Source organism: Montipora capricornis, chromosome 3 (genome assembly GCF_036669925.1).
Source record: "Montipora capricornis isolate CH-2021 chromosome 3, ASM3666992v2, whole genome shotgun sequence".
Classification (NCBI taxonomy): Eukaryota; Metazoa; Cnidaria; class Anthozoa; order Scleractinia; family Acroporidae; genus Montipora; species Montipora capricornis.
This window is the reverse complement of record NC_090885.1, coordinates 10,395,878-10,413,377: the sequence shown is the minus strand read 5'-3', so window position 1 is coordinate 10,413,377 and position 17,500 is coordinate 10,395,878. Positions and strand designations below refer to the sequence as shown.

Here is a 17,500-nt window from a genome sequence, read left to right as displayed (position 1 = left end):
CCCGCGCTTTGTGTCGGCTACGTGTAATTACTTCGACTTTTGATTGGTTTACTGGATTGTCTCCGTGCTTTTTGATTGGCCAAAGTAATTACTTTGTTTCTGGTTTTACAACTCGATTGAAACTCGCTCTATTGTTGAAAATTGGAAGAAAATGATTACTTCGTATTAGATGTCAAAACTGGGCGTGCATCTAATGGGCCATTTCCCCGTTCATGTCTGCCTCCTGTTCAAAGCGAGTCTAAGTGCAAAGTTTTTGTGATGGTAATTACTTCTGCTTTACATCTGAATGAAAACTTCACACTTAGACTCGCTTTGAACAGGAGACAGATATGAACTCGAAAATGGCTTATTGTTTGCGTTTCTGGACATAAGTGAGGGTCTTCGTGAGCTTTAAATATTAAACCAATCGAAATTCGTTTTGTGTTAATTTGAAAACATTTATAAGTTTCGTATATATTCATTAAAATAAGTTGATATTGTAAAAAGTGACTCATTTAACTGGCATTTTAAAAGTAAGGATATAAAAATGAGAAAAAACAAAAAAACCCAATCTGTGGTTAAAGGCCGTATTTGAATCTAGAGCATCCACAAGCAAATTCAACATCTTAAAGCCCCTGATGTTACATGTTGAAACTCTTAGCTAAAACTTGTGTGCAACGGAGATGCGAGACAAGTTTCAGGTTAGGCATTGTACCGGCTAACATGGTCGGTTTCGTGAAACTTTTTTTGAACTTCCGTTGCGAGAAAAGTTTCAAGAAAAGTAGAACCACCTACTTCTGCAACGGTGGCAGCAATCGCAGTGGTGATAAAAACAGGAGTTTCCCCGTGTAACAACACTTTGTGAAACTGGTCCCGCTCGGTCTTGTTACGCTACGCAGCGTAAGCCAATCAGAAACCGGCAGAAACACTTTAACATCACCTTCAACGAGAACGAACCAGTTTCGACCTTTCATGTTACACGGTGCAACGCCTTCTGAGACTCGTTTTGCCGCGCCGTTTCACACAAGTTTCAGTTAAAAGTCTCAACGTGTAACAGCGGCTTAAACGACGAGGCCAAGCCAAACTATTCTAAGAATGTCGCTTCTACGTTGCAAAACAATTCAATAGGGAGTTTAAGCAATGACAACGGCGACGGCAACGAGAACGTCATCTCAAAATATAAATTTGCGTTATTTTAATCGCTTCGTGACTATTTCAACGTTTTTAATATGACAAGGGTGTGGTCGAGGAGAGAAAATGAAAATTTATCCTCAAGTGCTGACGTTCTTCATAAAACCTCAAACTTGACTATTTCACGTTGTTGTTTTGCTGACGACGGCAAAGAAATGGACAAAAGTGAAAACCGCACGTGCAGGGCGTGCAAAGCTATTGTTTTTACCCACTAAATATGCAAATTCCTGACGTTCTCGTTGCCATCGCCGTTGTCGTTGCTTAAGCTTTCTAATAGTTACGCAAGGACGACTCGACGACGGCTACGAGAACGTTGTCTAAAAATATTATTTCCTGTTACTGTAATAATTTTGCGATTGCTCCAAGTCGCTTGGCAAGGAGAATATGAATCCACATTGTCAGAATAAATTGGTGAGAACGGTGTGGATATTTAGAGAGAAAATTGAAAATTGATCGTCAGGTGCTCGCGTCCTCCACATGACCTCAACTTTGATCATTTCACGTCGTTGTCAAGACGAGAACGGCAAAGAAATGTATCAAAATGCAAAACGCACGTGCAGAGCGTGCAGAACTATTGTTTTTGCTAATTAAACCCATTGTTTTGTTGCGTTCTCGTAGCCGTCGTCGTCGTCGTCGTCCTTGCTTGCTCCCCAATATTTCTTTACTAAAACATTTCCTACAAGATTCTTTACCAGGAAAAAGCAGACCCTTACGTTTTCGGAAGGGATATTTGTGTAATTTTTGGCACTTGAAAAGGTCACCTAGCAGTTTCGGAGGAGGAAATGGTCGGGTTGGAAGTCCTTAGAAGATAGTAACGTTCAGCTAGCAATTTCTGAAATGAACATATATCGTTCCATAAAATTCTCAGTTTTCAGCTAAGATGTCCGAAGAGATCAAATTTCTCCAGGTGATAAAAACATCTCTTTAGACAGTCTGGAGCCTAGAAATCTCACTCAAATTTTGCTTGTTGGGTGCCCTTGACTTGAGTTTACTTGCAACGGTCCCACATCAATACATAATAAAAGCTTCACAACCACTCGTCAATCAATCCACTGTTAAATTGACATTGTGTGAACTTACCTGGCCTCTTCTGAAGAGAGACTTAAGATTTGTGGGTGACATTGCAAGTACCTATAAAGGAATAAACGCGTGGTCAGACCCATGAAACTACAGTAACAATAATAGGGAGCTTAAGCAACGACAACGGCGACGGCAGCGAGAACGTCACGAATTTGCATATTCAGTGGGTAAAAACAATAGCTTTACACGCCCTGCACGTGCGGTTTTCACTTTTGTCCATTTCTTTGCCGTCGTCAGCAAAACAGCAACGTGAAATAGTCAAGTTTGAGGTTTTATGAAGAACGTCAGCACTTGAGGATAAATTTTCATTTTCTCTCCTAAAATGGAGTGGCATTCCGACTGGTGTCATCTTGAGGAAATACCACACCCTTGTCATATTAAAAACGTTGAAATAGTCACGAAGCGATTAAAATAACGCAAATTTATATTTTGAGATGACGTTCTCGTTGCCGTCGCCGTTGTCATTGCTTAAGCTCCCTAATGAAGGGTAAAAGGAGACACGGGTGGCAATAGAAGAGAGAGAAACAATATAAATGAATAAAAACACGTAGTAATCGTAACAATGACATGGCTGATCCAGTCATATTTATGGGTCTGTCTTATTGTCATATTATGTCGCAGGCTCCTTGCCTATCCGTTTTGGAAGACATTTTGCATTGAAGAGGACTTTGTGATTGCATATATGAGTGGATACCTTTCTCCTTCTAGCTTAGTAATGAGTCAAATGATTATCATTGGTTTGCTACGTTTTACGGCACATTGAACTGAGAGCCTCAGAAGTACCATGGAGAAAATGGCCAATTATGTTCACTTTTACAATGTAGTAGAGAAACGTGGTCAGACCCATGGAACTACAGTAACAATAATGAAGGGTAAAAGGAGACACGGGTGGCAATAGAAGAGAGAGGAACAATATAAATGAATAAAAACACGAAATTTAACTTTAGTAATCGTTACAATGTACATGGCTGATCCAGTGATATTTATGGGTCTGTCTAAATTGTCATAATGTCACAGGCTCCTTTGCATTGCAGAGGACTTTGTGATTGCATATGAGTGGATCCCTTTCTCCTTCTAGCTCATTAATAAGTCAAATGATTATCATTGGTTTGAGTACTACGTTTTACGGCACATTGAACTGAGAGCCTCAGAAGTACCATGAAGAAAATGGCCAATTATATTCACTTTTAGTAGAGAAACGAAAAACATTCATATGCTTGAAAACGTTAGTAGCCTTAAATGTTAAAAAGTGGTCGACTTCAAGCACTTTTTGCACCCATTAAAAGAAGAATAACTGTAAGGCAAAAAAATCATGTAAATTAAACATAAAATGAATGCAACTTAATTGAAAGAGTTAGGATTCAATACCGGATGTTTCGACGCTCCTAGCTTAAGTGTCTTCTTCAGGGGTGATCTACAGTGTAAAGCTGTTTTCTGGAGCTAAACTAAACTTTTCCACAAAATACTTGAGGGCATGACCTTTATTAAGTCCTAAAAGACAAGCTGCAACAATTACTTAACAATAAAATATTTCTAACCTTTGTACAGTTTTCAGCAACAAATTCAAACTGTTCAAGCTTTCCCTGGCATGCTGCTAAATTTAGGAGGCACGACACTCTTAGTTGTTCAAACTCATCTTTGCTATCGTCAGGTAATTTGTCACCAATTAAGATAAGCTGCTTCAAAGCCTGGCTATACCGTCTGGATGCACTAAGTCAATTGCTGGCCTGTAAGAGATTTGAAGACGGATGCAAAGATTTTTGTTTTAATTTTTGTATTTGGGAGCTTTACATTACTTTTACTAATGCCAAGAAGCTACATGTATTTAAATGGAAGGCTATAATTTTATTGCTTATCACCTCTGATCAACAAAATTTTCTCAGAAATCATCCCAAATGTATCGTGTTGTTTTTTGAAATTTGCATTGAACTTTCACTTTTTTATTCACATTGAAAGATGGGAAAAGCGGTCATAGTTTGATTCATGACCAAGCAATGGAGGGGAATGGACCCGATGCCGGGTTGACATCACATATTACTTAGCATCGCTGTTTTCAAAGTACTATCACAATGCACAGCAGTAGGTGATGTCAACCCAGTAATAAACCCACTCCTCCTCCTTGTATGGTCATACAATGTAGATCAAATTACATGTCAACCATTTTTTTTCCACTTTTATGAAGAGTGACTTTGAAGGAGAGTGTTTAGCACGCCAAATGATTAGTGTTAACTAAACAAGTGAAGAGAATTGTTGAGAGGAAAGGAATGTTTGAGGTGATAGACACTTTAATCATTAATAGGCAGTGGTAAGACCCTTTTGTCCTGAAATATTATTTGTCAAATCAAGTAAAATGTTTGAGTGCAATAAACAAATGTTGAGGAAAATTAGACAAAAAAAAACTACAATTTTATATGTCAGAACGTTATTCATGAGCCTTTAAACTAGGATTCAAGGAGACGGGAGTGGTGAACTGAAGCAAAAATAAATGGAATGACAGGCAAACGTTTGTAAAGAAGAGTAGGGAGAAGATATGAAGGAGGTGGGGAGGGGAGGAAAGAGGAAGAGAGAAGAGTTAAAAAATTGTTTGCAGGGAAAAAGGGAAAAAAACGATAGAAAACTGGAGAAACATTAAGCATTCTGAATTGAGCTTTAGTCAGACATTAATTAATAGGGTTAGCTAGGGAAAGTTTAATTCTAATAAATAAACATAATTTATACCTTAAAGCAGTCTGTTCCTTTGGCTTTGTGGTGCTTTGCAACTGTTACCTTTTCTTCTGGAGTAGTATGCCATGGGTCTTTTGACTGCAATAATAAAAAAAAGAATTACAGAAATCGATCAAAATTGTGTGACTGTATAGCAATTAAAAAGGTGGTCAAAAGGAGAACAACATTATCCACTGCATAAATCCCCAATAAGCAGTCAAGTGTGTGATGTCTATTATCAGATGATCTCTGGCAGGTTCACTGGCATCAAAGCCAACCTACACCACTGTATGAAGAGGAGAAAGGAGGAAGACAGAAATAAGCCCAGCTAATCAATTTTACTTGCAGTCTTGAGGATGAAATTATGAAGGGCATGGCTCAACAAGATCAGGCCAAAGGAATATATAAGGCACCTCAACCAGTTGCTACATATGGCTATTGCCCATTAAATTGATGAGGAGGGAAACTTGATTACCTGGAAGAAAGCCCGTTTGAGAATGACTAAAACTCAGCCTACATGCCATGATGCATTGCACTTTACTACAGGTTGAGGTGGATGGCAGGGATGACCACTACACTTGAGTCTGCATCCCTGTTAACTCAGGGACAAGTGAGGAAATGTGTTATACATTTCTCTACAATGTCATACTTTTGATGTAAAGGGGATAAGAAGAAGAAGAAGGAAAAGACGAGATTAAATAAGAATAAGAACGAGAGCAGTGATTCTCCATGGACAAGTCAAGCAATTGCCTCTTATAAACACATGAACCATTCTGAGGCTACCAAGGGAGCCTGAATTTTTTGGCTACCACTGGATTCGAACCCATGATCTCTGCGATGAATGTGCAATGCCATGACAGTACCAACTGAGATCATTCGTTCCTGTGAAGAACTCTATGAAAATGAATGCATATTTGAAGTGCGGGTAATATAGACTAATTACTAGAGAAACGATCCTTGCAGTATAATGGCTGGACATTTTAAGCAATTGTTTCTTATAGACACCTGACAAATACTGTTATAAATGCCTGCAGGTGGATTCACCAAGTCCTTCACAGGAACAAAATAAGCCCAAGAAATTGACCTGGTCCCGGCTGACTGGCTTCATAGCTCAGTTGGCAGAGCAATGCACTAGCATAATAGAGGACATGGGTTCGAATCCTGCTGGCACTGGAGTGACCTGCCTTTTTTATTCTAATAAGAGACAATTGTTGTTTAAATTGCCTATAGCCCACACTTCAAATATACATTCATTTCTTCAAAAATATTTGAAGAAACTTGGTAGTGTTCTACATTAATTTAATTCTTACAGCTACATGCATATTTTCCAGTGGATGATGCTATCCACCCTGGGGTACATAGAGAGTAGCCTAAAGGGGAGATAGGCCTTTGGTATTGGGTGATACAAAGACTGAAACAATATTAATAATGTTCTCCTTGCAATAAAGTACTAGTCGCTAAGAATTGTGTCAATACTGATCTACCTTTAAAAATGAAAGGAGCTCAATTTCACACCACAAGTCACCATCCGAAAAACTGGCAAATTCCAGGTTACCATTTTCCTTTTTGTAGGGTATGGCACAGACTTCCTTGGTGTGCATGCATTCTAAACATTTGTCAATGGTCTCTGAAAACTCATTGTCTCCTGGAAAAAAAAATTATAATTTATAAAATCAGTCATTATTTTACAGTGAAGAATATATCTTTCAATGGTTTTTCATACAATACAGCTTTAATACATATAGGACAAGATTTGTATGATCATTCTACCTTAAAATCAAAAGAGCTGCAGCTTCCCACTATTTCACACACTCCATTTGTGGTGTTTGTGGATATCATTCATTGACCAAATGAAGAAATATTGGAATAATGTGTAAGGAAACCCTTGTAACCATGGCACATACATGTAGTGATACAAAGAGTTGGATTTTGGTGCATCTGAAGGAGGCAATGAAGCAAGTGCATGGTGGCTGCCACATAGAGATGGACCACAACACAATAAAATCCTTGCCCCAACCTCTTTGCAATTACACTATGTGGATTCTTTAATATCCAATGGTGTAATATAACAACAAGGGTTGCAACAAGGGCCTATGTGTGTATATTCATTTATTACCTGAGAGGAATGTCAAGATTTTAGAAATTCAGATTGATGAACATTACTTAAACAGCAACCAAAACATGGGTGTGTACCTTCATGAGAAGACTTAAAAAATCTCACCATTTACATGTAAGTAAGTGTCACGTTTCTCAAGGTAGTCTTTAGATATCTGCCTTACGATGCTCAGTCTTGCTCAGACTGGGTACTAATGAAAACCATGAGGTGTGCGATAGTCTTTGCACATCTGACATATGTCGTCATTCAAAATGGTGCAGAAAATACAGACAGCAGACGAAAAAAAAATCTCCAAAAAGGTTACCCTAGAAACCATAGGACACCCAAGATTATGAACTGCATTCTCCTTCATCAAACGCAATTAAGTTAGAACTTTCTCCTCAATTATTTTAAGACCCTCAGTGTTTATCCAGACGGGGTAAGGAATTGCTACCTCCTGCATGGTAATCTGATATACTCTGCCACCCTGGCCAATCAAAATTTGCTTGTAGACTATTTAACATAATGTCCATCTACTCTGGGATTCATGAATTGACCCCCATTTAATCTATTTTCAATTTAACTGGTGCAAACATCTGTGCCCCTTGGACACTGTGTTCCATTTTAATCTGCACCCCTCTTCCCATCCCCCCCCCCCCTCCCTCCCCCCCTCCAGCCCCCTGCAGGTACTGGAAAGCATTTTTTTGAATTATTTAGTTTTCCTTGTCCTGTAAATTTTGCTTTACGTAAGCTGTGCTCCGATACCTGCAGAAGGAAGAGGTCAAGAAACAGTTTCATCAAAGAGGCTGCCAAAATTTAAATCTCAAATGCACCGATAAAGTGACTCTTCCGATTTTAGGGGCTGCAGGTAAAAAAAAAAGTGGGTAAGGTAAGCTTACAGAATAAATTAATATTTCGCCTTATGAAAGCACACTACGACACACTAAATTTAGAAATTTCTCTTTAGAATGGCCTACATATTTACCTTCGCCGATCACAAAATCTTTTTCGCTTGTATGTGACACAGAATCATCTTGATAAAATATTTTCAGTTTTACTATACAAAGACAAAATTATATTAACACTTGAGAAAATCATGCTTACATAGCTACATGCAGACCAATGATATGTTGCCAAAACTAATTCTCTCATCAAGACGTTTTGAGCGACCAAATTAAAAACGCAAAGAAAAAGAAAAGACAAAATAACAAATAACCTTTGCACAAGGAGCCGTAGTTAGGTGTTTCTAATCCAATTCCTTTTCGAATTATAGTTCTTGGGAACGCGAAGGCACCACTATCGTCCACCATATTCCACCTTTATCATCCGCCATTTTGGAATCTTCAAAGCTTTCATTTGATTGGCTTTTGGAAAGAAAGTTGGCCAATAGCAATTGACGTTTCACGTCCTGTAAAATCGAAACAACATGCAGACTTCCCAAGAAAGAGTAAATTTCCGCAGATTTTATGGCTGAAACGAGCTGTGAATATGGTCCGGCATTTGGACATCAATTACGTGTTTAAGCATCCTTTTGAGAAAGTTACTCGCGCTTACTTCAAGAAGGTAATGAAGTTGCCCCTGTCGATCGGTGTCCATGCCTTGTTAATTTCTCTCAGTCACTTTAAGCTCGGTGTCTGACGTTTGCAGACTGCAGACTGCAGACTAACCCTAAATCACAATTATTGAAAGCTAACCGTTTTAAAATGGGTTCTTAGACTTAAATACTGTTTATCAGCGCTATTTGAAATGGATGCTTAGACTTAAATACTGTTTATCAGTGCTATTTGTAGCAGTCTGCAGTCTGCAAATGTCAGCTAGACACCGCTTTAAGCATAATAGGCTTATTGCATTTCCTTTTCCATAATTAACAACTTCGCTATGGAAAGTTGTGACGACTCGGGCTGAAATGAAATTCTAAACTGCTTTTCAAGGGTGGACATGTTGTTTTTTAATTTAGCAAGCTCTAGAGATTAAGGATTGCTAGGTTGGGGACACTCTGAGGGCTTCATTATTTTTTACTAGTGTTTTCTAAAGAAATCACCTCATTATACAAGCACCTGACAACTGCAGCAAATCTTAATAACTATTCATAAAAGATTGAATAATTTGGCAACTCTCGATTCATATTCATATCAAGATTGACATTAAGGTAGCTAAAAGAAAGGTAAACATTCTTACATGGTTATTAATAATTATTGTCCAGTGTTGTCTTGTTTCTGACTTGCCAACCTGATGCAAAATTGAATTTTTAGCCCTAAAGGAAATGTGGGTGGGGGATCGGACTGGTGATGGATTTATATACCATACATATCACATGCAGTCTCATGGTGGTTTCAGCTCCAACTTGTGTATACCCGAAAAAAATTCGCCAAAATACCCAAAATTTATCCAAATATACGCAAAATTAATGTAAACATTGTATACTGTATACCTGAAATTCAAAGAAAGTGCTATACCGAATACCAGTATTGAAGCTGCAATATACCCTATACCCGATTTAAAAAGCCCCTGTATACCATATACCCAAAAACCCTGGCCAACCCTGTTGAGTGTTGATTACCAGGATTTAAGGTTGTAAGGCGGGCCTATGGTTCGTTGTCCTTATCCGAGAAAACTTGAAAGTCTAACCATTTGCAAATGAAATTTAATACAAAGACAGCACTTTCCCCTCAGTTATTTAAAGACCCTGAGTGTTGGTGTGACTGTTCTAAATTTGAACCTGTGATTTCCCACATGAAAGTCTGATGCTCAACCAACTGAGCCACTGATCCTCGGTCATCCTTTTATCATCCTTTTCACAGAGATCTTTGATCACAGGGGGTGATACTTATCAGATTTTACTATGGCTGATGGCAGACAATTCTAATTTACTCGTCAACTTGGGGTGTCCTGGGACAGAGTAAAGTCTGGCCGGTTTTAAGGCCAGTTTGGGTGTCAAAAGGGTTAATTAATGGGGATCGTTTTTAGTGAGTGATTAATAGCATGTGACATTTTCACATTTTTATCATGTACACAGTATTCTTGTGGAAAGGAGACAAATGTAACAGCCATAACAGTCTTGGAACATAAAATAGGTAAATAGATAAGTACATGTAGCATAATTTTATATTGTTTCTTTTTTTTTTTAATGAACACAAAGGCAGATATCTGTTTACTCCTGATAGGCTAACAAACATCAGGAAATCAAAGGTAGCCAGCCTGTTCTATGTTCTCAGTCAGAACAAGTCCTAGGGACTCATCAGAAGCATAAAGGGCACAGCTCATAACATCAAGTTAAAAGCATATTGATAAGGCACCTCTGGCAGCCACTATACAGTCCATGTAGCTTGATCTCAGCGTCACAGCCAGATGTAATTAGCTGTGAATAGAATAAGGGGAAAACCGCAGTACCTGGAGATAATAAAGCCCTTGAGACAGGTTGAGATCGTTCAATTTAGGTCCAGTGGTTAGGGCGTTGGGTTTTCATGCAGTTGTCCCGAGTTCAAATCTCATTCAAACCTGGTTTGGATTTGCTTTTTCATTGTAAATAGCTAAGTGGTTGCCTCCTGCCAGATGGGGTTCTTAATCATGTTTGTGTTAAGGTTGAATTTTGTTTGAATTGTTTCTTACAGATTATTAAAAGTGGGTTTCCTGTTAACTAGAGTGATAGCTATGTGCACTTCCACTATAAACAAAGCATTTACATTTACATTTTTTTAGTTCAGACCTCACATATGATGGGAGGCTAAAATCTTGCATGGTAATCAAACCCAAGACTCATAGATGAGAACTTTTCACTTCACGAAATCTGGTTGACAAAAGTTATTTCTCATCCAATTCACTTCACGAAATCTGGTTAACAAAAGTTATTTCTCATCCAATTACATTATTTTAGCAGATCAGATAGGTTTTTTTTTTGTTTTTTCAAAATACTTCAGCGAATGATAAAAAATGGTCAGCAACCTCTCCCTTTGTTTTTTGGAATGGAAAATTGATTACTCCCAATGAACTAACACCTGATCCATTGAAAAGTGACAAAGTAACCATAAAACCATGTATTGCAACTTTTCAAGTCTCTTTGTTTATAGACCCAGAAACTGCAGAGGAATATGTAGTGAGAAGAGGCGAATGTGTCAATGTTTTACCAGGAATTCTGAGAAAGGTACAGTAACTGTATTAAGGAGAATCCTATGTATAATGAGTTCTAACTTATATTCTGAAAAATATAGATGTAACAATGAATAATTCGTTGTGTTATTCTTTTTGTCAGGCCAAACATTTTAGTCTAAAATTGTGTGAATCCATCTTTTTAGTTTTGTCCTTTTGGAAAGATTGAAGTAGAAGAGGAAGCATGGCTAAATAAAAAAGAAAAATATTTACGCCTTCATTGTTATAATCTGACATGGTCGAAGTATGCTTCTCTTGAAGAGTTCAGTTGTTACAGAACTTGTGAAAATAACCCTGACTGGTATGTATTGTTCACTCTGGTTGGTAAGTCTTCAAAAATAACTGACAACATCACAAAATCTGTCTGTGTCATTAAAGCGGAAAGCTGGTTGGTGTGTGCTTATTAAATAACTATCATGATTTTTGAGGAAAATTAGCACTGTATCGTTCCACCTGGCTCTAAAATGGGAATTGCCGGTTGAAATTTACTTTCCCGAGTAAGAATCGATCCTTTGTATTGAGATCTTGCAGTGTATCTAGGAGTCTACATGTAGATCGTAAACATATTGCCACAAATGAATTTTTGGTGCACATTTTGTCATGTCCCATTGCTCTCAGTGAATCTTTGACCTTATATTGCCTTAATATGTGAGTTTACGCAGCAATTACATTATCTTGAACAATGACTAGACAAAAAAAAATTATTTAGCTTTAATGTATAAAGATGAATTGCTCTGAATATTTGTTTTATATTTGGTGCATTTCCTTGCCGTTCTCTTCCTAATAACAGTGTTACTTAATGGCCAAATTTGAGATCGTGTTGAGGGAGTAATTCTTTAGCTATTCCAGACTGCCATATTTTCATTGGCCCCTACGATGAATAGCTGCTTTTGTTATCAGGGCTTCGTGTATTGTTGTATCATCTGTTTTTTCGTCCTTCAATCACATACCGCTTCTGGAAAGCTATAACGGGGTCTCTCTGTGGAGGAGGTGTGCATAATATTTAATACTCTCTTTATATTTTCAAATAATGAACATTCTTGTAGTCGCTCTCAACGTTCTGGCTTATGCTCCAAAACTTGAGTTGGTGGAAATTACCTTATTATAGGAAATTAACACTCCATGAAATTAAGGTAATCAAAATTTTAACGATTCGCGTTAATTTCCTGTGACAAAGTCGTCGTCGTCTGATTTGACAAAATGGCCGAAAACGCATCTTAAAGAACTAAAGGCTCTTTTTCCCGGATTCCTTAGATTATTAGAATCCCCAGGCAGGAGCCGTGTTAGACCCTTTTTCCCGGAAAATCATTCCCGGGCATTCCAAGAAATTGCTGCCGCGGCGAAGAAAGACTATAGAGACATTGGATTGCGCTCGTTTCGCCCAAACTGAAAACCCATTCGCCCAAAGGGAAATTCCATTCGCTCTTTATTAAGATCTGCACGTGTTTTTTTCCTGGTTCGCTTAGGACAATATTTGAACAGCGTGGCACCATCAGTGTCTTTGGAATTGGCTCCTTGCTTGGTGGAATGTTTGAAACTTTTGCATACACATTTTTTCAACGTGAAGCTGAAAAGGTGAGGACGAAATAGCAGCGCGACCACTGCTTGCACTTTGTGTTGTAAGAATTCTGGCTTAGCACAGTAATGAAATTGGACTTACCTGTAAGACCAAGTTTGAAACCGCAGCTGTCGAATCTATTTATCGGCCCAGCTCCTTCTCATTCATTTTACCGACAATAAAGTGGTAGAGCCTCCGAAATGGCAAGGAGAAGACATAGGTTCGACTTGTAACCAGCTATCCGGCCATCAGGAAGATCAATGGACTTAAATTACGTACTTTATTTAAGTGTCAAGTCTTGTAGCGCGGGAGCACTAATTTGGTACACTATACTCTGAAGGCCCGTCCACACTAATGCGTTTTCGAAAACCTCCGTTCTCAAAAACTTAATTTCGGGTCCCTGAAAACGGATAAGAAGATCTACGTCCACACTAATGACTGAAAACGGAGTTCTAAAGATGCGTTTTTGTTACCAGGCTATGCGTGCACAGTTTCTTTGCCCTAATGCGCCTGTGTTCGATAGCGCCAGCAAAACTATCTGTACGTTTTGGCGCCAAAACTGAGGCATCCACATGATTATGACGTCACATGTATTCGAAAACCTCCGTTTTCACACTAGAACGATAAATTTCCGTTTTCAAAAGTGCCCACTTTCAAAAGCGTATTAAAGAAACCTCCGTTTTCTTGGATCACCGGTTTGAAAACGTCCGTTTTGGATCGTTTTAGTGTGGACGGTCAAATATAAACTGAAGTTTTCGAAAATGCATTAGTGTAGACGGGCCCTCACTGTGTGGACCCGAGGGAAGCAGAGTCCTGGGTTTTTCCCGAGACGAGGTCGAGGAAAACAACAGGATTCGAGGGGAAACATAACTAACTAGTTTCCCGAGTGACCAGACAATGAGTGCCTTGTCATATATTATCAATCACAGTTCTCGTTTTGTTCATTGAAAGTCTAGGGATACAACAATATACTTTGAAACCAAATCAAACTGAACTCAACTCAAATCAAATTAACCTATGATTTTTGAGAAGAGGGGTAAACTGGAGTACCCGGAGAAAAACCTCTCGCAGCCCGTTTCTTGAAAGTCCCGAAAACTTTTCGGGACCGGAAAGCCATTTGTGAAACTGCCAACAAACTAACATCAGAAGAAAGCTTAATAAACGTGGTTTACGATGAAAATAAGTGTGTTTTCCTTTTAGAAAGCGTCAGGAGGCGCTAAGAAGTGAAACTACCGAGGGTTCTTCTATTGAATTTGAGCGAATTTATAGGGTATGTAGATTTGACCGATTTTCGTGAAATTTCGCCAAAACCTTCCAGAGATGATGACAAACGAAAGTGTGTCGAGAAATTCTGATATTGAAAATATTTTTCCGGTGGGATCCCGCAACACGTCTCGCATACTTTTAGCTACTCCAACCTGCGGATGCGGATATCGAGACAACCAATCAGAATATCGAAGAAGCCTGAAACTAGCGCCCGTACGAATTTTTCCCGGACGACACCCGCGAAGTTGGGAAGTAACCTTAACGTGTTTTCACGGTAACAAAAAGAAAAATAACTGTGAAGTTTGACGACTTAAATCCTCTCCGTTCTTGAAATACAAAGGGAATCGCGAGACCCGAAAATGGCCCGTAAAGTTTCGGGACTTTCGAGAAACGGGCCCCTGAGGAGAGAACCCATATATGACGCTGACTCTTGGAATCGAACCCGAGTCACATTGGTTGGAGGCGTGTGCTATCATCTCTCCGCAAACCATCCTCCCCAAACTGTGCTCGCCACCAGTAAACTCGCCAGCAAATATGAACCCGAAGTCGCCACCACAAGTGATAAAAGAGCAAACAGCTTACATTTTACCTGCTTCAGTGTAGACCTTCTTCACCAAGAGGGCAGGCTGGTCACAATCCAGTTCAAGTATATACCTGAGGATAAACTTTAAGAGCCGCAACTATGGCATGGTACAGGCTCAACGTTTTACTTATTAGGACGAATTTAACAACACTGAAGTTGTGTTCAGGCATGAATGTGCCTGATGACCACGAAGATTTACAATAATCCCAAATGTATGATCAGTTAAATTTTGTGTTGATTTCGACTACCACAGAGCAGATACAGATATCGTATTTCATCTTAATTGCCCCATGGCTGAAAAGTTCGTTAAAAGGTTTCTGAAATAACAAAGGTCGTGATTTTCACTTTGCAGGGCTTTGGAATAATGGAAGATCTTTTAATGACAATGAATCAAAGATGTACTGAAAGTTACAATGGTGAAGACTGGAAAGAAAATTCTTGTGACGATTAACACTCGAGAAGTTTGTATGGTTGTCATTATGTTCCATGTCAAAATTGAATGAAATTAAAGATAGTTGTAAAAGTAAAAGTGATGAAATGCAATATGAAATGAATCATATATGAACTGTTGGGAGCTGGTCATTTGTGGGTTCTAATGGTCCCATGAGGAATGAATCAATGATGAAATGGAATATGAAATGAATCATATATGAACTGCGGATATGAAATCAAGTGAAGCTATGATCTTCGCAGTTATGAGCGCAATTTTTGCAATTGCGTAGAGAAGCCTGAAAAATTCAGGACTTCAACGGGGTTTGAAACAAATGACCAGCTCCCAACGTCAGTGGCTTCATAGCTCAGTTGGTTAGAGCGTCGCACCGGAATCGCGAGGTCACGGGTTCAAACCCCGTTGAAGTCCTGAATTTTTCAGGCTTCTCTACGCAATTGCAAAAATTGCGCTCATAACTGCGAAGATCATAGCTTCACTTGATTTCATATCCGCAGTTCATATATGATTCATTTCATATTCCATTTCATCATTGATTCATTCCTCATGGGACCATTAGAACCCACAAATGACCAGCTCCCAACGTCAGTGGCTTCATAGCTCAGTTGGTTAGAGCGTCGCACCGGAATCGCGAGGTCACGGGTTCAAACCCCGTTGAAGTCCTGAATTTTTCAGGCTTCTCTACGCAATTGCAAAAATTGCGCTCATAACTGCGAAGGTCATAGCTTCACTTGAAAAGTAAAAGTGTTTCAAACTAATTTGATCGAAAGTGAGATGTTCCAAGATTTTGATTCAGCCGGTGTTGGACGAGCAGAGGAGCGCGAGCAAATGCAGGACGCTTCGTTTTCCCGACAGAATCGAGCTGTAAGATCCACCTTTTGTGTCAATGTTGCAAGTAGAATTGTTAATTGTAATGAAATGAGCTTTTGGCCAAACTCTCGACGAAGAAAGCCCTTTAAAAGGGATGCACCCATGAGCTGGTGTGGGGACCGGAAACTGACTGGGAACGACGGTTAAATCAATACGTTCAGTCTCGCTCAGTTTATTTGATTATAGTAAATGACAAAAACAAAAATTAAGCCATTATTAAGAATAAAAATATGAAAGCATTACATTTCAAAAAAATCTGAATATGAAAGCATTACATAAAGAAAAAAAAGAAAAATCCCAAGAGTGACGGAAACTACGCATACTGCGGGAGGGAAAGATAGATATGAAAGCCTACATAGCGCATCCTTTTGCAAGCTTCACATCATTAATAAACTTTTGTACGGTGCCACTACCAGCTTCTGTATTGTAATAAGTCTTCCAGTATTGAGCCTGCGAGGGCAGGTCAGTTGGAATTGACGCAGGAATCCGAGCGAGGTACAGCCGGGCTGCCAGTCCAGAGTACAGCGGTTTTTCTAAGTCTGCCCAGGTTGTTTTTGTCCAATCGATGCCAAGCTTCGCCTTGATTTCATTCCAGTAATTTCTAAGCCTACGTTGAGTTGTAGTTTCGACATGACCAATTCTATCGACCTATTTAAAGCAAGAGGATAAACAGAAGGTAAAATACATTTACTTCTTGACTTAGAACGCAGTGAAAACTAAAAGAGGACCGGAAACCGTTACTTCATGATAGTAAAGATCTCGTTCAGTCGACCCATTCTTGCCAGTTTAAGCACAGGCGCGCCAAGCTCAGTGTGAGGGAAAGCCAACGAGGCCTACAAAAATATACGGATTTGTATGGGAATCCCGAGAAAAATCTTAAGATAATTGTATGAAAAAATCTTCGGTTGCCAACAGTATTCTACAATACCGTTGGCAACCAAGAAATTCAAAAATGGCTCAAATCGCGTTGAATCTGAAAAAAGAAAAACAACAACAAACAAAACAAAACAGAAATGATGCTACCCGCATTGGCAATAAGGTGAGGCTTTTAACTGAGAATATGTTCATATAATTATCTTCGTAAGTCTTGAGATTCCCATACAAATCCCAATATGTTGGCTTTCTCTCACCTGAGTTTGGGGTGCCTGTGGTATAAGGCGTTAACTTTCTGTTACGATTTAATTTAAAGTGGCAATTTGCAAAATATTTGAAGTCTTTAAACAGTTTTGCTTTGAACACTGAAGAAAATGTAAAACGCTTCTCTTGGAAAACAAATACTCGTCCGGAAAGCGACCATTCCTTCCTTCCTCTAGTAAAATATCTTCTTTCTTAATTTTGCACGTGTAAGGTAAAGTCCGCTACGAGACTAGATGGTCCACCAGGCCGGCACTTATCTCCGGTTTCTGTAGCATGAAGCGACTACTACCCCCTGGATGGGATGCTAGTCCATCGCAGGGTTACCCCCAACATTTTCGCCGGTACCGATTTATACACCTGGGTGGAGAGAGGCACCGTGAGAGTAAAGTGTCTTGCCCAAGAACACAACACAATGTCCCCGGCCAGGAACCGAACCCGGACCCG

General features: G+C 39.1%; 2 protein-coding genes and 1 pseudogene across 2 annotated transcripts in view; 1 reads left to right on the top strand and 2 right to left on the bottom strand.

The window, feature by feature from the left end:
- LOC138039828 (uncharacterized) overlaps positions 1–8,404 on the bottom strand; it is a 10,254-nt pseudogene extending 1,850 nt beyond the window's left edge.
- A 39-nt stretch (positions 8,405–8,443) lies between these two features.
- LOC138042152 (PRELI domain-containing protein 2-like) lies at positions 8,444–15,130 on the top strand. The gene is made up of 6 exons (XM_068887959.1): positions 8,444–8,611; positions 10,065–10,122; positions 11,116–11,189; positions 11,341–11,495; positions 12,661–12,769; positions 14,954–15,130. The coding sequence occupies exons 1-6, from the start codon at positions 8,537–8,539 to the stop codon at positions 15,050–15,052; spliced, it is 570 nt and encodes a 189-aa protein (XP_068744060.1). The 5' UTR covers positions 8,444–8,536; the 3' UTR covers positions 15,053–15,130.
- Positions 15,131–16,180: 1,050 nt separating this feature from the next.
- Positions 16,181–17,500, bottom strand: part of LOC138042163 (uncharacterized) — a 2,459-nt gene continuing 1,139 nt past the window's right edge. The window contains exon 2 of the mRNA XM_068887977.1: positions 16,181–16,567. Within this exon, the coding sequence (XP_068744078.1) occupies positions 16,271–16,567 (297 nt within the window). The 3' untranslated portion in view covers positions 16,181–16,270. The remainder of the gene's footprint in view (positions 16,568–17,500) is intronic.

What these genes read in the sequence shown, in the direction of transcription:
- LOC138042152 (XM_068887959.1), top strand. Translation starts at nt 8,537, where the DNA reads ATGGTCCGGCATTTGGACATCAATTACGTGTTTAAGCATCCTTTTGAG. An exon ending in TGTGAAAATAACCCTGACTG is followed by an intron (nt 11,496 to 12,660) that starts GTATGTATTGTT and finishes TGGTTCGCTTAG; the next exon opens with GACAATATTTGAACAGCGTG. An exon ending in TTCAACGTGAAGCTGAAAAG is followed by an intron (nt 12,770 to 14,953) that starts GTGAGGACGAAA and finishes TTCACTTTGCAG; the next exon opens with GGCTTTGGAATAATGGAAGA.